Here is a 21383-nt window from a genome sequence, read left to right on the forward strand (position 1 = left end):
TTTTAATCTAGAGGGAGAAAACTCACCCACTAACCTGTGTTGTCCGCTTCCCTGAGACTCTGCCTCAATTTCCCTTCTGTTTAACAGGAGTGGGATTGGTACACTCACACACAAAAATGGATTTATAGAGATCCTTCTCAGAGCTGCGGGCTCCTGGTGGCCCCTGATTCAACTGGAAGAAACGAGGGGACAGGGGGCAGGGACATTGGTCCCCAGCCACAGCTGCTGTGTGTGCAGATGTGCTTCTGCATGCCCACCCACGTGCATGAGTGAGTTCAGGGTTCGGACATGGACGTATCTATGGTGTGTGCTAGCTCACGGGTGCCCCTTTCCCTCCAAGGTGCCTGGGCCCCTAAAACCTGGCTTCAATAGCCCAGACTTTCTCTGATAGCTTCCTCTACTCAGGGTCTGTGCTTCCGGAAGCCCCTTGGCCAGGACTTTCTTCTGCTGCTTTTTCTAGATTAGGTCCTTCACACCTCCCTAGTCAGCCTTGTCAGTCCTCCCTTAGACCCTGAACTTCCCAACACGCTGAACCCCCACCATTCAACTCAGCACGTGCCTCCTCCATCGGATCCTCCTCTCCAGTGCCGCAGGAGCCTAGAGTCACGTGTGGGACTTCCACAGTCATTAGGTGGCCATGCTGTGCTTGGTGGTGATGGACAAGGTGTCCCTTCCCCCCAGCGCGGGCCTGAGAGTTGGACTCGGCAGGTTTCATCTGTCTCTCCGTGTCACTGACACTTTCCTGGCTTGGGGCCGAGCTCCCACGAGGGGCCACTGGCCCCTTTGTGGCCATCTGCCCCAGTCAATCTCCCGCACGCCTTCCCTCGGGAACGGCCAATCACAGCACGCTCTCTTCATTTCGTCATCAGCAGCCAATCAGTGTGGCTCTCCAGCGGCCTCTGCGGAGCCTCCAGCTGCTGGGGCTTGGGGGTGCAGTCTCCCACACCAGCCAGCAAGGGTTGTTTTTATTTTTTTTTCCTTACACCCCAGTGTCTCCCTCCGTAAAATGGGACTCTGGATGCTCCAAAAGTCCCAGCAAAGTACCTACCTGTACATAGGCAAGCCACCGGAATCCTCTAGGCCCCAACCCGCGGCCCTCTGGCACACTACCAAGAACCTAGCTTGCCTTCCAGGCGTGAACGTGGTCTACCAGCAGCCTACACTCTCCTTCCCCCGCCGGAGTAGGTTTCTCTGTGTTAACAGTCCTGGCTGTCCTGGAACTCGGTTTGTAGACCAGGCTGTCCTCGAACTCGGAGATCTGCCTGCCTCTGCCTCCCCAGGGCTGGGATTAAAGGCGTGTGCCACCATGCCCGGTTTGACCCACTTTGTGCTGCCCACAAACTACATCCCATAGCCCAGTACTCGGGAGGCAGAGACAGGCGGATCTCTGCGAGTTCGAGGACAGCCTGGTCTACAGAGTTAGTTCCAGGACAGCTAGGACTGTTACATATAAAAACCGTCTCAAAAAAATCTAGCAAGGTGCCCAGGCTAGCCTTGAACTCACTCTGCAACTTAGACAGCCTTGAATCTGTGATCTTCCTGCCTCCACCTCACCGAGTAGCTGGGATGCCAGGACTGGCTTATTTTTCTTTTGTGTGTGTATGTGTGGAAGTCAGGTCTATTTGGGGTGTCTTCCTCAACCCATCTCCACCTTACTGAGACAGGGCCTCTCGCTGAACCCAGAGCTCCTCGATTAGGTAGGGCTGGGCAGCCAGCAAACTCCGGGGATCCTCCTGTCTCTCCCCTTCCCCCAAACCCTAGGGTGGGTGCACACCACTGTACAGGACTTCTCCACGTGGGTGTCAGACATCAGATTTGTCAAGTGACAGTGACGCTACCTGCTGAACCCTCTCCCCTGACCCTGGCCTGCACTTTTAAAGATCCAGCTCGGGGCTGGAGAGATGGTTCAGTGGTTAAGAGCACTGCCTGCTCTTCCAAAGGTCCTGAGTTCAATTCCCAGCAACCACATGGTGGCTTACAACCATCTGTAATGAGGTCTGGTGCCCTCTTCTGGCCTGCAGACATACACACAGACAGAATATTGTATGCATAATAAATAAATATTTAACAAATAAAAAAATAAAGATCCAGCTTGCTAGACCCAGCAGCTCCACATTTAGCCATTTCTCAGCACAGGGCTACTACTGCGCCTGCAGCAGCCACCAGGGTCTGAGCTGTGAACACGGGACTGTCCTCTGACCATCGGTGCAGGCTCCCTCCCTGCAACCCTCGGCCCACTCCCACACCCACTTCCTCCGTGAGATGCGGCAGGCTGCAGACTTGGCATTATTTTATTTTCCAGTTCAAAGCTACTATCACGGGTCTTCAGAGTTAATACAAAGGACAGTTACAAAAAATAAAAGACCGAGACACCCCAAGTGAGTGAGATGCACGGTGTTGGGGAACTGGTAGAATGAGGTGTCTGGGAAGGGCCCCCCTGAGGTTTACTCCAGGGCTCCCCGGGAAGGGACACACCTGGTTTTCTCCCACCCCAGGAGCCCCGAGATGTCAGGATGACATGGAGCACCAATCACAGGGCCAGGGCTGGGGGTGAGCAGGCAGGAGGGAAGGAGGAAGGGAACCCACTGGGGAGGCCAGGTGTCAAGCGTCTCCTCCCAAGACCACTCACAGCTACAACCAATCAGGCAAGTTTGCCTGGGGCCCTTTCAACAGTGACATTTCCTTTAAAAAAAAAATACTGATTTGGTCATTTTTCTGCTTCCAGTCAGGCCAGGGTGAAGAGGAGAGATGTCAGCAAGGCCCACCCCCACCCCAGAGTGTGCAGGGGCCACATGGCAGTGCTACCCAGCTAGTTTTGAGTCAGGGAGCCAATTCGGACCTCTGCAGGGTCCGACAAAGACCGCTCTCCAGCCATGATCCAGAAAAAAAACTTGTGGGCAAACCAGGCCACACTTGCCTTCAGTCCCACGAAAGGCTTGCCTCCAGGTGGGGCCAGAACAGGTACACCAGAAAGAGGTGTGATCTCCAGGGGAGGGGCTTCCAGTTACAAGCTCAGGGATGGGGCCGCTCCCTCATGAGCCCTCCCCAACTTCTCCTAGGCCACTTCCTGGGGAAATAAGGCTCAGAAGAAAGGTGCCAGCATGCCCCATGACAAAGAAGGGTGCAGAGGGACCCGAAGTTCCTCCCAGGGACAGTCTGCAGCCGCTGACCCTCGGGGAGCAGAGAGTTAGGGGGGAGGGGACCCACAGAGGGCAACAGGCAAGGGCACCATTTTCTCTGGGGTTTCCAGTTTGAAAGGCAAGGGGTTTGCCACCTGCTGCAGGGCCACCTGGCAAGTGGGGATAGCAGGAGGGACTGGATGAGTGGCCCGCAGAGGGCAGGTGGCCCTAGTATTCCCAGAGCGAAGCGGGGTCGATGGTCTCCGCACAGGCCTTCAGGACCCCGGCGTGGTCTCCCTTCAGGTAGCGGCCGCCCACCTTGATGGCCACCTTATTGTAGTCGCAGAACTCCAGGAAGAAATCCACAGGGGTGTCGCTGCTGCTAGTGACGGAGGAATCACTGCCCACCATCCAGTACTTGCCCGTGGAGTCTGGGGAGGGCAACTACATGTCAGGCTGTGTTTCCCACCCCAAGGATTAATATTCCCTCCCGCAGTCAGCCTCAGAACCGAGTGTGGCCAGCTGGACGTGGGGCACACTCCTACAACGCTAATACTCAATCCTAATACCGAGGCTGGAGGATTATCTAAAATTCAAGGCCATTCTGGGACATTTCCTGACACCTCATTCCAAACTTAAAAGGGGGGGGGGTTAGGGGCTGGGCATGATGGTACGTGTATCTTTATTCCCAGCATCCTGGGGCAGAGGCAGGTAGATCTGACTTTAGGCCAGCCTAGTCTATAAAGCAAATTTTAGGACAGCTAGGGCCACATAATCATATTCCACCATAGATAGACAGACAGACAGACAGACAGACAGATGATAGGGATGTAGATCAGCAGCAGAGCCCCTGCCTAGAATCCCCCAGTGAGGGGCTGGGGTGTGACTCAGTGGTAGAACACCTGCCTGGAATCCCCCAGTGAGGGGCTGGGGTGTGGCTCAGTGGTAGAGCACCTGCCTAGAATCCCCCAGTGAGGGGCTGGGGTGTGGCTCAGTGGTGGAGCCCCTGCCTAGAATCCCCCAGTGAGGGGCTGGGCTCTGGCTCTTGAGTTCAGTCCTCAGCACTGTAAAGAAAGAAGGGGGTTTGCCTTGCCAAGACCACTCACAGCACAGGGTCCCATTCCAACTTACCACCTCTGGACTGCTGGGGTCCTCTCACTCTAGTTTTGGTCCTACAGTCAAGGTGTCATATCCTTATCTTCCATCTTTCATCCTTTCTTCTCTTGTCTAGTTAATCCTCCTGCCTCAGATTCCCAGATTAAGCCATTCCCCACCATCCCCAGGGTGCCTGGGACAGACTGGGAAAGTTCTCTCTACATACAAGGAGGGAAGCCGCTAGCCCCAATGGCCATAGGATACACGTTCCCTTATGACCGTGAATGGTTGTAAGTAGCCCCACCCAGAGAACCTGCCTTTGATGTTGTAGGCACCATCATTGAATTCCAGCTGGAAGACATCGTAGCTGGAGCGGTTGGCATCCAGAGTGCCCGTGACCTTGCGGCAGCCAATGAACCCGTGTTCTCCACGGAACACAATAATGGGGCGGTTAATCAGCTTCATGAGGAAGAGTTCAGAGTCCCCTGTCACAGAGAAAGGGGCCATTGAGTTTATAGCAACAGGGATGGGTCAGCCAGGGCATACCTCAGAGAAGGATCTCAAGAAGCTAAGGTGCCAGCCTGAGGGTACACCAACCTAAGGGAAGGCTTGCACACACAGAGAGGTTCAGGTGGGACAGGTGATTGACCATGCGGTGACCATCCCTCTAAGACATTAAGGCTTGGGGTGCATGCCCATGCGGCTACCTGCTGTCTCCACGGAGGCGGCCAGCTGACCATTTTTCTTGGCGGTCACAAACTTGCCATTGGATGCCCTTAGGGTGATGCGCCGGTCGCACCACTCGATGTCAAAGTAGCAGCTGGCATTCCTGGGGAAGAGGAGGAGGGTTGGCAGCATAGGGTCGAGCAGGCTGCCTGGCACGCAGCCAGCCCACGTGACTCAGGGGCGGGGTTTCACTCACTTGGTAGACGCAGTGGATTGCACCCCTCCGGTTGCCGTCAGTGTCCAGTACTTGCCCGTGTGGGTGCGGAAGGCACACTTCCTTGTGTCCCGGTCAATCTCCAGCTGGAAGGTCTCCTGATCAGTCTCTTCATCCTGATTGGCCGACAGGTCCATTCCTGCAGAGGGGGACCCCAGCCAATCAGGCCACTGTTGTCTCACCCACACTCAGAACACCACCGGGCAGAGGGTTTCCTCGAGTGTGGCTCAAATCCTTCAGATGGTACCTGCGCACTGGGCACGTGCTCAGACCCTAAATTCGGATCCCGAGAAACCACATTAAACCCAGGCATGGCAGCAGGGCCCATAATCACAGCACAGGGAAGCCAAGACACGTGGATCCTGGAGCTCAATGGCCAGTCAGCTCCAGGTCACTGAGACATCCTTTTCTTCTTTTTCTTTTTTGGTTTCCAGACAGGGTTTCTCTGTAGCTTTGGAGCCTGTGCTGGAACTAGCTCTTGTAGACCAGGTTGACCTTGAACTCACAGATCTGCCTGCCTCTGCCTCCTAAGTACTGGGATTAAAGGTGTGCGCCCCATATTCAACTGAGATTCTTGTCTCAAATTCAGAGTGGACCCTCAGGAGACAGAGGCAGGTGGATCTCTGTGTCTCTGAGGCCAACCTGGTCTACACAGTGAGTTATAGGACATCCAGAGTCGTAGTGAAGCTCCATCTCAGAGTGCAGAATGACAGAGATGTATCCAATGTTGACCTCTAGGCTCCGTGTTAGAGGTACACACAGAAAAAATAAAAGTCGAAATCAGTTGGGCGGTGGTGGCACATGCCTTTAATCCCAGCACTCAGGAGGCAGAAGCAGGCAGATCTCTGTGAGTTTGAGGCCAGCTTGGGCTACAGAGCTAGTCCAGGACAAACTCCAAAGCTACAGCGAAACCCTGTCTCGAAAAAGAAAAAAAGAAAGGAAGGAAGGAAGGAAGGAAAGAAGGAAAGAAAAGTTGAATGTGCCAGTCCTCAGAAGACTGAGGCAGGCCAGCCAGGATACATGAAACTCTCAAATATATATATTTGTATATGTATATATATAACTGGGGATTTAGCTCAGTCATTGGTGCGTTTCTTTAATCTCTAGCACCCCAAAGACAAGGAAGGAAGGAAGCCTTCAAACTTCAAAACGAACCACCCACAAAGATGTTCTAAAGCCAAGCAAGAGAACTCTCCTGTGGCCGAGACTGGTTTTAAAGATTGCTGCCATTATGTAAGGTAGGCCTGGTTTCGTAGGTACAGATGGAGGCGTTTCCGGGTAAGTCGCCCCAGTGTCGGGAGTTTGCTTTAAATACAACCAAAACCATTGAATAAACACACAGATGGTGCCGGTTCTTCAGAATGTCACATTGTGGGGTGCTGGCAAAAGGGGGTTTGCTACCGGCTTCCTGTGGAGGGGATGTGTAAAAGTAAAAGAATATGAAGAATGAGCTATACTCTGCCACCCACGCCTATCATCCCCGCGCTCAGGAGGCAAGAGTAGCCTCAGCTATAAGTGAGACCCTATCTCAGAAAATAAAATAGGGCAAAGTCCTAGGGTTCATCCCCAGAACTGCATAAAAGGATCAGAAGTTCATGGCTAGCCTGAGCTACATGAGACAACACTACCACCACCCCCTGCACATACACACACAAGGGCTGCAGGAACCTGCTACCAACACCAAGCCTAACAACTTGACTTCGATCTCTGGGACCAACACGGAGGAAGGGGAATTGACTCTGCCATCTAAACCTTTGCCACAGTTCGGGGGCCACCACCCTCACCATACAAGTGTGCCAGAGGCCCACGGGTTGAAGCGGACCTCTTTTGAAAGAAGGTGGGTGTGGTGGCACGTGCCTTTATCCCTAGCACTCTGGAGGCAGAGGTGAATCTCTGAGTTTGAGAGCACCCTAGTCTAGGTAATGAGTTCTCGGCCAAGGCTACAAATAAAATAAATACAATGTACAGGGGAAGGGAATATAACTCGGTGGCCAAGTGCTTGCCCAGCATGGTGGGAAGCCCAGGATTCCACCCCCAGTACCACACACACACACACAAAACCACACATCCCTTTGAAAACCTAAAAATGCTCAAAAAGGCTAAAGATGAAATCATACTCTAAGCCTGTCCCCGCCAGCCACAAACACGGAAGCCTCACCCTGCTCCGTAGCATCTGCCGGCCAGTGGACATGTCCACCCAGACAGGACCACTGAGCCTCCATCCTCTCCCTTGCTGTGGGAGGTCCTTTTGTCTGCGGGTTGCTTTTATTATTTATTATTATTATGTGTTGGTTAATAAATAAAGAACTGCATTGAGCCTATGGCAGGGAAGAACAGAACTAGGTGGGAAAAGCTAGACTATATGCTGGGAAGAAGAAGGCCGGAGTCGGGGCTGGAGAGATGGCTCAGTGGTTAAGAGCATTGTCTGCTCTTCCAAAGGTCCTGAGTTCAATTCCCAGCAACCACATGGTAGCTCACAACCATCTGTAATGAGGTCTGGTGCTCTCTTCTGGCCTTCAGGCATACACGCAGAAAGAATATTGTATACAAAATAAATAAATATTAAAAAAAAAAAAAAGAAGGGTGGAGTCAGAGAAAAGCCATGGAGCTCCTGGAAACAGATGCAGGAACTTTAGCCGGTAAGCCACAGCCACGTGGCCATATACAGATTAAGAAAAATGGGTTAAATTAATATAAGAGTTAGTCAATAAGAAGCTAGAGCTAATGGGCCAAGTAGTGATTTAAACAATACAGTTTCTGTGTGATTATTTCATGGCTGAGTAGCCAGGAATGAACAGGCAGCCTCCTTAAAACATCCTCTTTTTAAAATTGGTTTTCTTTAATTTTAAAGAAGATTTCTTGCTAGGCAGTGGTGGCATATGCCTTTAATCCCAGCACCCGGGAGGCAGAAACCGGCAGATCTCTGTGAGTTGGAGGTCAGTCTGTCCCCCACCAACTCAAAAAAAAAAAAAAAAAAGAAAGAAAAAAAGAAAGAAAAGATTTCTTGTATTTTCTATGTCTGAATGCTTTGCCTGTTTGTAGGGGTGTGTACCACACGTGTGCCTGGTGCCCTCAGAGGCCAGATCTCCTGGAACTGGGTTACACATGGCTGTGAGCCACCATGTAAGTGCTGGTGAGAACAAGAGGCAGGCAGTGGTGGCGCACGCCTTTCACCCCAGCACTCCTGAGTTAGAGTTCAGCCTGGTCTACAGAGTGAGTTCCAGGACAGCCAGAGTGGTTATAGAGAGGATACCTTGCTCCACCCCTCCAAAAAAGGGGTTATAAAGCGTTGAGCCATCTCTCCATTGCCAGCTCTCGTTTTTGGTCTGGCTGGAGACAGGATCTCACTGTGTATCCCAGGCTGGCCTCGAACTCAGATCTACCTGCCTCCACCTCCTGAGTGCTGGAATTATAGTTGTGCACCCCAAGCATGGCTTGCTGAGTTCTTGCACAATTTCTGGGTCACATGACCCCACTGAGCCCAAATAAGGTGTTGCCCCCAAGGCGTTCTCCGCCACCATGCTCTGTACACTGGCTTTGACTCCACCTGGAAGCAGGGTCTTGGGTCCTAGACAGACGCGTTTCTAGAATATCCTCAGCCAGGTCACAGTGTACTCTGCCGGGCTCCCTGTTTGTCTTTATGAAGCATGGACCAAGTAGAAGATGGCAGATGCCACCTACGCCACCCTTGCCCTTAGGAGCCCATCCTTAGTTGACAATCCACCCAAGGGTGTACCAGTGCCACCCTAACCCAACGATGTCTCTGTCTGTGCTGTCTGTGCAGCTGGGATCTTTACCCCACAGAGTGGGAGATGAGATTGAGAGGTGGCATGACCTAGGCAAAGTCACCCAGCAAGACCAAGAGGCTTCTTGGCTCTCAGGAGTGGGCATGGACAAATGCCTGGCCATGCCTTATCAATCCCTTCTAGACCTATGGATCAGCAGGTGTGGCTTCCATGGTGGGTCACCCGTGATCCTGACCCAGTGTCCCCACAGGGTCTACCACTGAATCATGGTAGAGGGGAGAGAGGCCCTCTCAGGCTAGTGGCCACCCTGAAGCCACAGCTCCAGACTGGAGTCTGCTCAACCTTCTCGCTCCTGTCCCTGGCCCATACTAGAGACTGCTAAGCATTGAGGAGACAGCTGGCCACGTGAATGTGAGGTGCTGCCCACTGTCCCCTCTGCCTGCCTGGAATTGGGCTGCCACGTGCAGGGAAAGCTGAGTCAGCACAGCCCACTGGGCCGAACAGCCACACCCAGTGCCAGCAAGGGCAAGGAATCCATAGGGTGACGGAACAGCCAGTAAAAGCCAGCATTGGGACCTCAGTGGGTAAAGGCTCTTGTCACCAGGCCTCCAGACTTCCATCTCCAGAGCCCAACTGGTTGAAGGAGAAAACTGATTCCCATGTCATCCCCTGGGCTTCATGTGTATGTTGTGACCCTATATACACGCCCCCACATACAAATAATATACACTATACACACCCCCACATACAAATAATATACACCATACACACGCCCCCACATACAAATAATATACACCATACACACGCCCCCACATACAAATAATATACACCATACACACGCCCCCACATACAAATAATATACACCATACACACGCCCCCACATACAAATAATATACACCATTCACATGCCCCCACATACAAATAATATACACCATTACACACGCCCCCACATACAAATAATATACACTATACACACCCCCATACAAATAATATACACCATACACACGCCCCCACATACAAATAATATACACTATACACACCCCACATACAAATTATATGCACTACACAAACACCCCCACATACAAATAACTCCATAAAGGAAATTAGATTACATTTTTATTTTGAAAAAAAGAAGGAAAGAAAAAAAAGCCAGCATTGGGGGGTGTGGGTCAGTGACTGGGCATTTGTCTAGAATCCCCTCCTGGAGGGGCTGAGGGTGTGGCCATTGGTAGAGTACTTGCCTGTCCTGCTCAGGGCCTCAAGTCTCAACATCACATTCCCACAATAAGAGAAAAGCACACTTTTAATCCCAGCACACAGTCGCCAGAGGCAGGCGGATCTCTGAGTTTAACTCTCAAATGATAGAAGCTGCCCAGCAGTGGTGGCTCACACCTTTAATCCCAGCTCTTGGGAGGCAGAGGCAGGTGGATCTCTGAGTTCAAGGCCAGCCTGGTCTACTGAGTGAGTTCCAGAATTGTCAGGGTCACACAGAGAAACCCTGTCTCAGGAAAAAAGGAAAAGAAAAAAGAAAAGCCCCTCCCAGCCACCCCAGGCGCAGAATGCTGTTCCAAGATACGTTGAGCAGGAGGGGGTGGGAAGCCAACCAGAACTGGTGGCCCAGGCCCCTCATCTCAGCACACTCAAGACTGAGGCAGGAAAATAGAGTTGAAAACCAGACGGGCTTCAAGACAAAAACCAAAACTAAGGTGAGCGGGTTTAAGGAGTCAGAAGAGTCGGCTTCCCCACATGCTAGCCATCCCTGAACAAGGGTCAAGAAGTTGTGGGCACCGAGTTCAAGGTGGGGCAGTGCAGGGGACAGACAGACACCAACCTCAGCCTTGTAGTGATTCAGAGAACCAAGTCATCCTGATGAGGACAAAAAGCACTCATCCAGGCCAGCATCTGGCTCTCATCGCCAGGTACTGGGACAAAGGGCCTGTTGCATCTAATCTGTGTCAAAAGGCCTAGGAGGCTGGTGAGGCACCAAAGGTGGCCTCCAGGCAGCCTTTGTTAGAAGGCTTTCTCCCCTCTCTGCCTCAGTTTCCCTACCCTGTCAAAAAGGACCATCTCTGTTGGGACCCCAAAAGGATGTGAAGGCCTGTTGCCAATGAGACAGGGGGTCCTCCCAACTCAGCAGGAAGGGCTGGGAAAGCAGTTAGCCCCCTTGCAGAGAGGCCCCTCCAAGGCCCAGCCCAGTGGGGGAAAGGTCCCACTTGGCCTTGGAATCACATTGGAGCTGCGTTGCCATGGTAACAGAATTTCTGTGGGATTTTTTTTTTTTTCCAACAGTGGCAGCACAGAAAACCTGAGTCACAGGCTCCTAGGAGCCCACGGGAGGGGGCGTTGAGGGGGCGTGGCTATCTTCCAGCTTCACAGGCTGTGGTGACTCAGAGGGTCCCCCAACCCTCACCCTCTTTCCTGAGCTTAGCAACTTGCCAGATTCTCTTGCCTTGTTCCAAATAAGCAACCTCCACAACCCATCTTTCTCATTTAGGAAGAGGGCTTAGCTTAGAATCCTCCAAGACTTCACCTCACCCCATCAGAGTCTACTCAGTGGTCAAAACTGTGCCATTCCTGCCAAGGATGGGGACCTCTTAGACATCCTACAAAGCCCAGCCTCACCCTCTACTCCTCAGCCAGCCACCCTAGGAAGGGTGGGGACAAGATCCTTCTAAATAAAAGACATGCTCAAGGATTAGAACCCTACATGTGAATGAGGCTGAGGAGTGTAGGAAGACACAACAGGGGTCTCTTGAGCCAGCAAGGGCTTGTGGGGATTTGGGGGTACCCTCCCCCCCAATCCTGAGTTAGGTACTACTCACTCCTCTCATGTGATCTCCATCTCCAAGGAACAAAGCCTAGCCCCAAGTACCTCCGTTTTACAAATGGGGAAACTGAGGCCGAGGAGCGGGAAGCAACTCAGCAAGGGTGATTCACAACCCCAGACTGCGGATTTCCTCCCCCTAATCCTGGCCAGCAGTTCCCAACACGTGTTTCCGAAGCGCAGTCCCGCCTCCCTGCCACGCAGGCCTGCCCAAAATGGCCTCCCCGGCACACCCACCCAACAGCTCACCCCAAAAAGCAAGGGGAGGAGTTGGCTGACATGGGAATGAGGCTCAGACCCCGACATATGAGGACAGAAGAGGTCTAACCATGACCCCACGTTCCCTTTACCTCCAATTTCCGCCCCCTCCTGCCCCATCAGCGTGAATCACGCACAATCAGGACACTCAAGATGATACCTGCCCAGGCTCGCAAAAACACACCCTCTAGCTCCTTCGTGGCCCCAAGGGTCACCTAACCTTCCCCAGGGCAGCAAGCCTTGGACACAGTTCACAGCGAGCCAGTATCTCTATGCTAGGAAGTCCCTAGCATCTGCAGGGTTCCCTCCAGTCCCAAATCCCTGGCTGACTTCCTCCAGCCTTCCAGAAATGCAGGGCTTGCTCACTGCCCCTCCCTGCCGGGGCTTTGGCACAGGCTGAGCCCTCTGCCTGCAAGACCAGCCCATACATACAATTGATGCCTGCTAACTTCTGTCCACTCTCCTGGGGCAGCTCATGTATGCTCAGAAAGGACCTCTGACCCCGATCATCTAGTACCCTGGTTCTGGACCCCCAATCTTGCTTTACGTGCCAGTCACGTTCCCAAGAGACACTTACTCTCTCTTGTATCTCAGTGTTTGCTAAACAGGTGGGAACTCTGACTCCCTTCACCCAGCTATGTGAAACAAGAGAAGCGGACACGCGTTGGAGTGTGAGTGTGTGTGTGTGTAAAATGAGAGAACATTCTGGAATCAAATACACCCAGTGCAGCATGTTGCTGCTGATTTACTGTGTAACCTAAAGCAAACGGCTATACCTTTCTGAGCGTTAATTCAACCAAACTCAGGCAGGCCCCACCCAGGGCTTAGCCCTCTGCATTGGGGGAGGGGGGTCTTCCTCGCCACAGACTCAGCTCCCATCCAGCTATCTCCAAGGCTTGGAGCCCAATTTCCCACCCAAGGAAGCGAGATCTCACAAGCGCCTGCCAGTAGACAGCAAAGACCCTTTGGCAAAAAAATAGGGGATACACCAGAAAGGAGGCGCCTACTTGTGGCACGCCCATGCCCATGCCGGTCGGAATGGCCTTCCAGCCTGTTAGAGGCCCTGGATGGGGAAGATCCAGTTGCAAACGATTGTTCCCAGCCAGGGCCTTGGGGACCGGTTCACTCGAGGGTAGAGGCTTCTAGAGCGAGCTGGACACTCGCAGGGCCAAGAGCCGGACGGCGAGGTGTGCACGAGAGGGCAAGAGTGCCTGGCGCGCAGCCACCCACCCGGGCCACGCCGCCCGCCTGGCGGGGTGCGAAGGAAGACCCAGGCGTTTGCGCTCCGCGCCTCCGCACAGGACCCAGGACCAAGGACGACGCTGGGGGGGGGGGGTTGTTAGGGGTGGCTCCTCCGCAGAGGGAACCGCCTAAGTCTATCCCCTCCCCCCCAGCCCCGCTGCATCTGGTTTTCCCATCTGCAGAGCCCTAGCAGGACAAAGGGGACGAGGGAGGGCCCAGCCGAGGCGACCCGCCCCCCTGCTCACAAAGGCCGCGGCCCGGAGCGCCAGGCCTTAGCGAAGGGAGGCGGGGTGGGGGAGGGGCAGCCCCCGTGGACGCCCCCCCTCCCCATAGCAGTGCCGACCCCGCCCCGCACACCCCGCCGCGATCAAAAGCCCCGCCAAACCTCCACCACCTCGCCAGGAAAGGCAGGAAGAGCAGGGGTGACTGTCCCCTGGCCCTCTGGCCAAAGGCCTGCGGAACAGGAGGAAGAGTGCACGAGGAAATGGACAAGGGGGAAACCTTCCTTCCCAAGACCGCGGGCAACCTATCCTTGAGGATCAGCCCACGAATAGGGACAACCCAGATTGGGAAAAGGGGACAGAGAAGATCTACCCAAGGTCTAGGGAGCCCCACGCCCCCAAAAGGGGTCGGGGAGGTGGGCAGTACTGCTTTAGGATGTGCTAGGCCGCACCCCACGTCACCTCCTCCCGGCAAAAGTGCACGTCCCGGACAGGGGGTGGTAGCATATGCCTTTAATCCCAGCACTCAAGAGACAGAGGCAGGAGGATTTCTGCGAGTTCAAGGCTAGCCTGGTCTACAGAGAGAGTTCCATGCCAGCCAGGGCTACACAGTGAGACCGGGTTTTTCAAAACAGAAGACCACCTCCCCAAGGCGGGGCATAGAGGCCTGTGGGCCTAACGGAAGCGCACGGGGAGATCGGGAAACAGAAGGATGCAGGAGTCGGGGAATGCTTTTGTGCACTTTATCGGGACCTAAGAAGGGGACATGTCCCCAACTCACCCTGGCGCGTGGACACGTTCCTCTCGTTGGCCGCCTGCAGCACCACCTGAGCGCAGCTCTGCTCCAGAGCGAAGAGCTCATCTTTGCCCACCTTGGTGGCCTTGCCAGCCTTGAGGGTGCCACTGGGCCCGGACGGGGCCAGGTAGCGACCTTCGCAGTCGCGAAAGGCCACCTTGCCGGAGCGGAACTCGAGCGTGTAGCCCGTGGCGGGCTCGGGCCGAGCCACCAGGCGCCCGTCGTGGCGCAGGAAGCGGTGGTCCGACGTCTGCACGCTGTAGCGCTGGTCCTGGAAGGCCAAAGTGATGAGCGAGTCGACGCCCCAAGGCACGTCGCGGTCTACAGCGATCTCGTCGGCCGGTCGCGCGCTCAGATGCGCGTAGCGCTTGCGGGTGACGCTGTAGATGTTGACCTGTGGGTGCATGGCGATGTGCACACTCCACTTCTCGGCCGGCGACACGCTCTGCGCGAAGCACGACAGGCGGTCCTCGGTGCCGCCGAAGTAGCGCCGGTGAGCCTCGGACTGCAGCGACCAGCGGCCGTCGTCGTGCGCCACGACGAGGAAGCGGCAGTCGGCGTCGGGCACCTCGCGCTCGCAGCTCACGTTGCCGTCCTTGTCGGCGGCCAGGTAGCGACCCAGGTGGCTGCGCAGACACACGGCCGCGCTGCCCGACTCATCGGGAGGCTGCTCCAGCGTCCAGATCTGCTTCTTCTTCAAGCTACTGGCGGACGCGTTCACCTTGAAGCCGAACGCCTCGGCTGTCAGGTACTTGTTGCCGCAGCTGATGAGCCCGAACTGGATCTGCACCGCCTCGGTTGTGCCGTTGGCGGTCATGGTGACGGAGGGCGGCCCGGTGGCCCCGGGAGCTTGGGTGGCTGTGCGGGACCTTCTTTGTTCTGCACGGCTTAGCCCGCTGCAGCGCTCCACAAAGCCAGCCCGGCGGCGCCCTGGGTTTTATAAGCGGGTGACGTCACTGTGTTAGGCCACGCCCCTAGCCGTCCTGCTAGGGGAGGGGGCTCTGCAAGCTCGCCGAGGCCCCTGCGTTGGATTCTCCTGCGGGTTTTTCTGGGTTTTAAAGGAGGGTCGCACCCTGTAGTGCAGACTATCCTTGAGGTCGCTGTGTGGCTCAGGCTGGACTCGAACTCTTAGCTATCCTTCTACCTCTGGCTCGTGGGTGTTTACTCGTCCATTTAACTGCTCCTCCACTGCAGTATTTGGCCGATCCTCAACTTTCCCCTGCTCTCTGAGGCCACCCTGGAGCACTCCACCCCCAAACCTGGCAGATGGAAAGGATCAGCCAGCTTTAAGGTAATAATGCGTTCCGGATGGAGGGAGGGGTCCAGGGTGCACCAGGAAGTAGTCTTAGAAATGTTCCTTGAAGGGGCCTGAGACACCGGAAGACACAGACTGGAAAACGGGATCTGGGATAAAACAGACGTTGGACTCTAGGGAGAAACATACAGAGCCCTACCCGCCCGCCTTAGGGTTTCTTGCAGCCTGGGCCTCCTGCGCGGGAGCTGAGATTTCTATCCAGAGCCAGCATAGAGTTCAACTACCCTGCTGACTCTAAATAAACCGAGGTGATTGTGGCCTAAGTCAGTGACCAACGTTCCTCCGAAAGATGCTCAAGCCCTGAGATGCTGGTCGATCAGAAAGCAGGAAAAGTATGACAGGAATTGCAGCCTCTATGAGGAAGATCAGAAAGCAGGACAATTCCCTGGAATGGCACAGCCCCTCATGGTTCTAGACCACTTCGCACCCACCCACCACCCCATGTAAGAACACTTCCCTTTGAGTTTCTGGAAGACTGAGGCCTTTGGGGCATTCCCTACATGCCAGGCCGGCCTCTGGAATGCTGGCCCTACTACAGGCTGCCCACAAGATGTGGCCCTCTAGCCCTGCCCCGCCCCAGGCCGACCAATCCTCAGGGGGATCCCTGTCTCAGGCAGTCCCTTCCAGGGACCATCGAAGAGAAAGCAGAGAAAGCGTAGTTGGCAAAGGTCAGTCCAAACAAGCCTCTAGCAATCCCTGCTGGGAAATCCCTTAGAGGTCACAGAAAAGGTCATCAAGAATTAGGTTAATGCCTAGCCACCCTCTCTGGCTGTGTGACTTTAGAGAGATTTCCTCTGAGCTTTCCCTCTTCTGTAGAAAAGATATATATTCCGGGATATGGTGAACTCACACATGTAATACAGAACATGGGAGGCAGAGGCAGGAGGATTGCTACAAGTTCAAGGCCAGCCTTGAACAAGTCCGAAGACTGAAAGCATTAACACCGAGAAACTTTTACTGAGGGATGCCTGGGATCTGGTACTCTGTTCAAACCTGTCTAGCCCATGAGCATCTCGGGCAGACTCGGACAAGTCAGCCGCATTACACACCAGGCAGTTAAGCCAATGCCTGATATGTGTCAGGGTTCCATAAAGGCTAGCTATTGATTAGTCACTTGGCATCACGTCAGGACATGGCTGCATTCACCTTCCATCCTGAGCGTTAGGCTCCAGCCGTGGGGGATGGCCCGGAGTGGTGGTGCGAACCTCTAACAGCACACCAGAGGACCAGGCAGGAGGATCAGGAGTACAGAATCATCCTAGGCTACATACTGAACTCCAGCCAGTCTGAACTATATGAAACCTTGCCTCAAGGGGACTGGAGAGATGACTCAGCAGTTAAGAGCACTGAATGCTCTTCCAGAGGACCCAGGTTCAATTCCTAGCACCCACATGGCAGCTCAGAACTGTCTGTAATTCCAGTTCCAGGGGACCTGACATGCTCACATCGATGCACATAAAAATAACATTAAGTAAAAAAATTTTAAAAAGCTTAATAAAAAAAAAAAAAGGTGGGAGGTGGAGTGAAGGCTCCAAGGGTAAAGGCACGCACCAAACAAGGCTGAAGATTTGAATTCCATCTCCAGGATCCTATTGGTAGAAGGAGAAAAACGACTTCCTCAAACTGTCCTCCAGCACTGCCCCCCATGCATGCATGCATACGTACATACATATATACATATTTAAAAGAAAAAAAAGGTCTGGGAAATGACTCGATCAGCTAAGTGCCGATTGTACAAGCAATAAGGACAAGTTCAGACCTAGCGGTGGAGCCTGGTGGCGCACGCCTTTAATCCCAACACTAGGGAAACAGAGGCAGGTGTATCTCTGTGAGTTCGAGGCCAGCCTGGTCTACAGAGCAAGGTCCAGGACAGCCAGGACCACACAGAAAAACCCTGTTCTGATAGATAGATCTATCTGATCTATCTGAAAGATAGATAGATAGATAGATAGATAGATAGATAGATAGATAGGAGTTATATCCATAATGCCAAATAAAAAACTAGGCATATGATGCACATCTAAAACTCCAGCACTCGGGAGGTGGAGACAGGGGGATTGCTAGGGCTCACTGACCAGTCACTAGCCAAGTCAGTGACTTCCGGTTCAGTATGAAAAATTCAAAACTAAGATGGTTGGCTGGAGAGACGGCTCAGCAGTTAAGAACTCTTCTTCTTCTTCTCCTCCTCCTCCTCCTCCTCCTCTTCCTCCTCCTCCTCCTCCTCCTCCTCCTCCTCTCCTTCTTCTTCTCCTCCTCCTCTTCTTCCTCCTCCTCCTCCTCCTCCTCTTCTTCTTCTTCTTCTTCTTCTTCTTCTTCTTCTTCTTCTATTTTTTGTTTTTTTGAGACAGGGTTTCTCTATCTTTTTGGAGCCTGTCCTGAAACTCATTCTCATTCTGCAAATCAGGCTGGCCTCGAACTCACAGAGATCCGCCTGTCTCTGCCTCCCAAGTGCTGGGATTGAAGGGATGTGCCACGAGTACCCGGTCTGACTGCTCTTCTAAAGGGTCCAGGCTGGGTGGTGGTAGAGCATGGCCTTTACTCAAGAGGCAGAAGAGGTGGATCTTTCTGAGTTCGAGGCCAGCCTGGTCTACAGAGAAAGTTCCAGGATAGCCAAGGCTGTACAGAGAAACCAGTCTTGAAAAAATAAAATGAGTAAATCTCTTAAGAATTTTAATAAGATGGAGGAACCGTCTTTGCCGGTTAAGGTCCTTGTCTCCAAGCCTGAAGACCTGAATTGGTTCCTCAAGACCCACTCAGTGGAAGGGGGGAACTGATTCCCACAGCTCTCCTCTGACCCCCACACACATGCTATGCCATGCAGTGCCCACAGATTCTCACACACAAAAATAGAAATAAGGTGGAGAGTGATTGAGAAAGAAATGTCTGAGCCAGGCAGTGGTGGCGCACGCCTTTAATCCCAGCACTCAGAAGGCAGAGGCAGACGGATCTCTGTGAGTTCGAGGCCAGCCTGGTCTACAAGAGCTAGTTCCAGGACAGGCACCAAAGCTACAGAGAAACCCTGTCTCGAAAAACCAAAAAAAAAAAAAAAGAAAGAAAGAAAGAAAGAAAGAAAAAGAAATGTCTGCCTGACCTCACATGCACACACATGTAAACACATGCACAGACACACATGCGTGTACACACACACACATGAGATGTGGCCACCACAGAGAGGATCCTTGGATTTCCCCTTGGGACAAGTCCAGGTCCAGCACTCAGAATAGAGGCTTAAATGTTGGGGGGAAGTCCATCTGCCTCCGGGTGAGGTCATCTGTGCAGAATTAAGGTTCATCTCAGCAGAACCAAAACCTCCATTGTTATCATTTCATGTGCCACCCTTGGGAACAGACAATACATCTACAGCCACAAAGTTCAATATAAATGAGGAAACAACCTTCACCGCCCCATTCCCACCCCCCCTCCACCCTGTTACAGATCTTGCTTGCATTCATCTTTAAATAGAGACAAGTAAACATGGATACATATTCAGCTCTACTGATGGTTTTGTTTGTGATATTTTCAATGAACATCATAGCCTTGCTCATGTTAGGTGAGCAGTCTGTTATTGAGCCACACCCCAGCCCTTCACTGGGGGAGTCTAGGCAGGTGCTCTACCACTGAGCCACACCCCAGCCCCTCACTGGGGGATTCTAGACCAGAGCTCTACCACTGAGCCACACCTCAGCCCCTCACTGGGGGATTCTAAGCAGGGGCTCTACCACTGAACCACACCTCACTGAGGGATTCTAGGCAGGGGCTCTACCACTGAGCCACACCCCAGCCCCTCACTGGGGGATTCTAGGCAGGGGCTCTACCACTGAGCCACACCCCAGCCCCTCACTGGGGGATTCTAGGCAGGGGCTCTACCACTGAGCCCACCCCAGCCCCTTACTAGGCAGCACTCTGCAGCTGAGTCACCACCTCATATTGTTTTTCTTCTTTGACTTTGGTTTTATGACAAAGGCTCTCATATAGCCAAGGCTGCATACCAACTCCTGATCCCCTCTTCTTGGCCTCCCGAGCGCTAGAATTACAGGCAAGCACCCTCTCACCCAGCTATGCGGTTGCTTGTTTTTTGTCTTTTCTTTTCTCCTCCTCTTCTTCTATTTTTTTTATACAGAGTTTTGCTATGTAGCATTGGCTGGCCTCAAACTCACAGACCAAAGGTGTGTACCACCTTGCCTGGCCACGCCTAGCTTTTCCTTGGACTCCAGGATGGGATTCGGGTCCTTGTGTTTGTACTGTAAGCACTTACTGTCTTCAGCTCAACTTTTGCTTCATATGTCTTTCTATCCATTCTCTGTGAAAAACAATTGTTTTCTCATTCCTTTTCAATACATCATAATATTCAGACGCGTACAGTGAGCTTGTTTGAACCAAATCCCCAACAAGTAACCCTTCAATCACCAACTCCCAATGTTTTCCACTTTTCTTTGCCCGCATACACACCACACACACACACACACACACACACGCATGCATGCACACCACACACACACACATGCATACACACCACACACACACACACACCACACACACACACGCATGCATGCACATCACACACACGCATGCACGTACACGTGCACACCACACAGGAGCACAGCTGTATGTTTTCAGACTGGATGCCTCTGGTGACGGGGAGGCCCCTTCACGCTCTGCTCTGAGCTAATATGGGCGATACATAAGCGTTTGCTCTAGATGTGGTGAAGGCTTGGGGGCGAGGTTCCCCTGGTGAGCTCCTGGGATGGAGGATGTCCTTGTGGACTGAGACCTCTGCGGCTGCCTGGGTCTAGTACCTGCTGAGCTGTGCACGGGGCTGCTATTGCTGCTGCCTCACTGTTGTAGGCCAGCTCAGAAAGGGCCACTCTGAGCTTCTCCTGCTCTCCGCCCCACCTTCCTCAAGTGTCCCTAACCCTGGCACCCCTGTGTCCTGCAAGGGATGAGCTAGCCCTGTACACATCACGAGGTCTTCTCCTCAATCCTGCCTCAGGTCCCTCTGGGGAAAGATGGGGACATGAACACTGTGTCCCTGGGCCCCACGGGGCTCCAAGTGCCACCTGATCCCTGTTGGGATGAGGGCACAACACAAAACAGAGCACTTAGCAGAGGCCAGGCCTGAGTCGCTCCTGGCTGGATGCTGTGCCCTGCACTTGTTCCAGACAGGAATTAAGGCCACAGGGACAGGCTGCCCTGCTCCCTGACACCTGCCTTGTACTTATTCCCTGAGGGAGGATTCTTGGGGGGTCCCCAGAATCCCAAACATCCCCTAGGACTGCCACTGCAAAGCAGGGACCAGCAGTGATTTCCTGGGCTGCACAGCGCCCATCTCCCATGTTGTCACAAGATTTTTTTGTCATAAAATCTTTGTGAAAGAATCTCTATATAGCCCAGGCTAGCCCCAAATTTACTCTGCAGCTAAGGATGACCTGAAACTCCTGATACTCCTGCCTCTACCTCCCAAGTGCTGAGATGGTAGGCTTGTACCACCATCCCCAGCTCCCTGGAGGCTTCAGGCTGCTGTCTGATTAGCACCCCTTACTACCACACCTTTGCAGTCTCCCACCTCCTGGCTTTCCTGGAAATCTCATTCACACTTCCCCATTAGCTCCCAGCTATGGGGAGGAGCGTGGCTGGGTTCAGCTTCCCACTGCTCTGGTGGTTGAGTACACAGATGGCCTGGTCCTGAGAGGCCATCATAGGAGATCTGCTCACTGGGCTCCTCACAGCTCCGTGAGACCTTGTCCTAGCTGAACCTCAGTTTTCCTGCTCTCAATGGGACATCAGTGCTGGGCCACTGTAGGGTACCCGAGGCGGGAAGATTGCCAGC

At 53.4% G+C, this 21383-nt stretch overlaps 1 protein-coding gene across 1 annotated transcript; it reads right to left on the bottom strand.

The window, feature by feature from the left end:
* Positions 1-2273: 2273 nt before the first annotated feature.
* On the bottom strand, positions 2274-15168 carry LOC121446421 (fascin). Its single transcript, XM_041649039.1, has 5 exons — positions 14227-15168; positions 5137-5293; positions 4922-5043; positions 4532-4699; positions 2274-3550 (listed from the first exon to the last, which is right to left on the bottom strand). The coding sequence occupies exons 1-5, from the start codon at positions 15056-15058 to the stop codon at positions 3348-3350; spliced, it is 1482 nt and encodes a 493-aa protein (XP_041504973.1). The 5' UTR covers positions 15059-15168; the 3' UTR covers positions 2274-3347.
* Positions 15169-21383: the final 6215 nt, after the last annotated feature.

The sequence above is a fragment of the Microtus oregoni genome, unplaced genomic scaffold (genome assembly GCF_018167655.1).
Source record: "Microtus oregoni isolate MIOR12 unplaced genomic scaffold, Mior012 000003F_ref0000135, whole genome shotgun sequence".
Taxonomy (NCBI): domain Eukaryota; kingdom Metazoa; phylum Chordata; class Mammalia; order Rodentia; family Cricetidae; genus Microtus; species Microtus oregoni.

Excerpts from the sequence above, each read along its gene's own strand:
- LOC121446421 (XM_041649039.1), bottom strand. The coding sequence starts at position 15,058 with ATGACCGCCAACGGCACAACCGAGGCGGTGCAGATCCAGTTCGGGCTC. Across the intron at positions 5,294-14,226 it reads GAACGTGTCCACGCGCCAGG|GAATGGACCTGTCGGCCAAT; the intron begins GTGAGTTGGGGA and ends CCCCCTCTGCAG. Across the intron at positions 3,551-4,531 it reads TGGTGCCTACAACATCAAAG|ACTCCACGGGCAAGTACTGG; the intron begins GCAGGTTCTCTG and ends TGCCCTCCCCAG.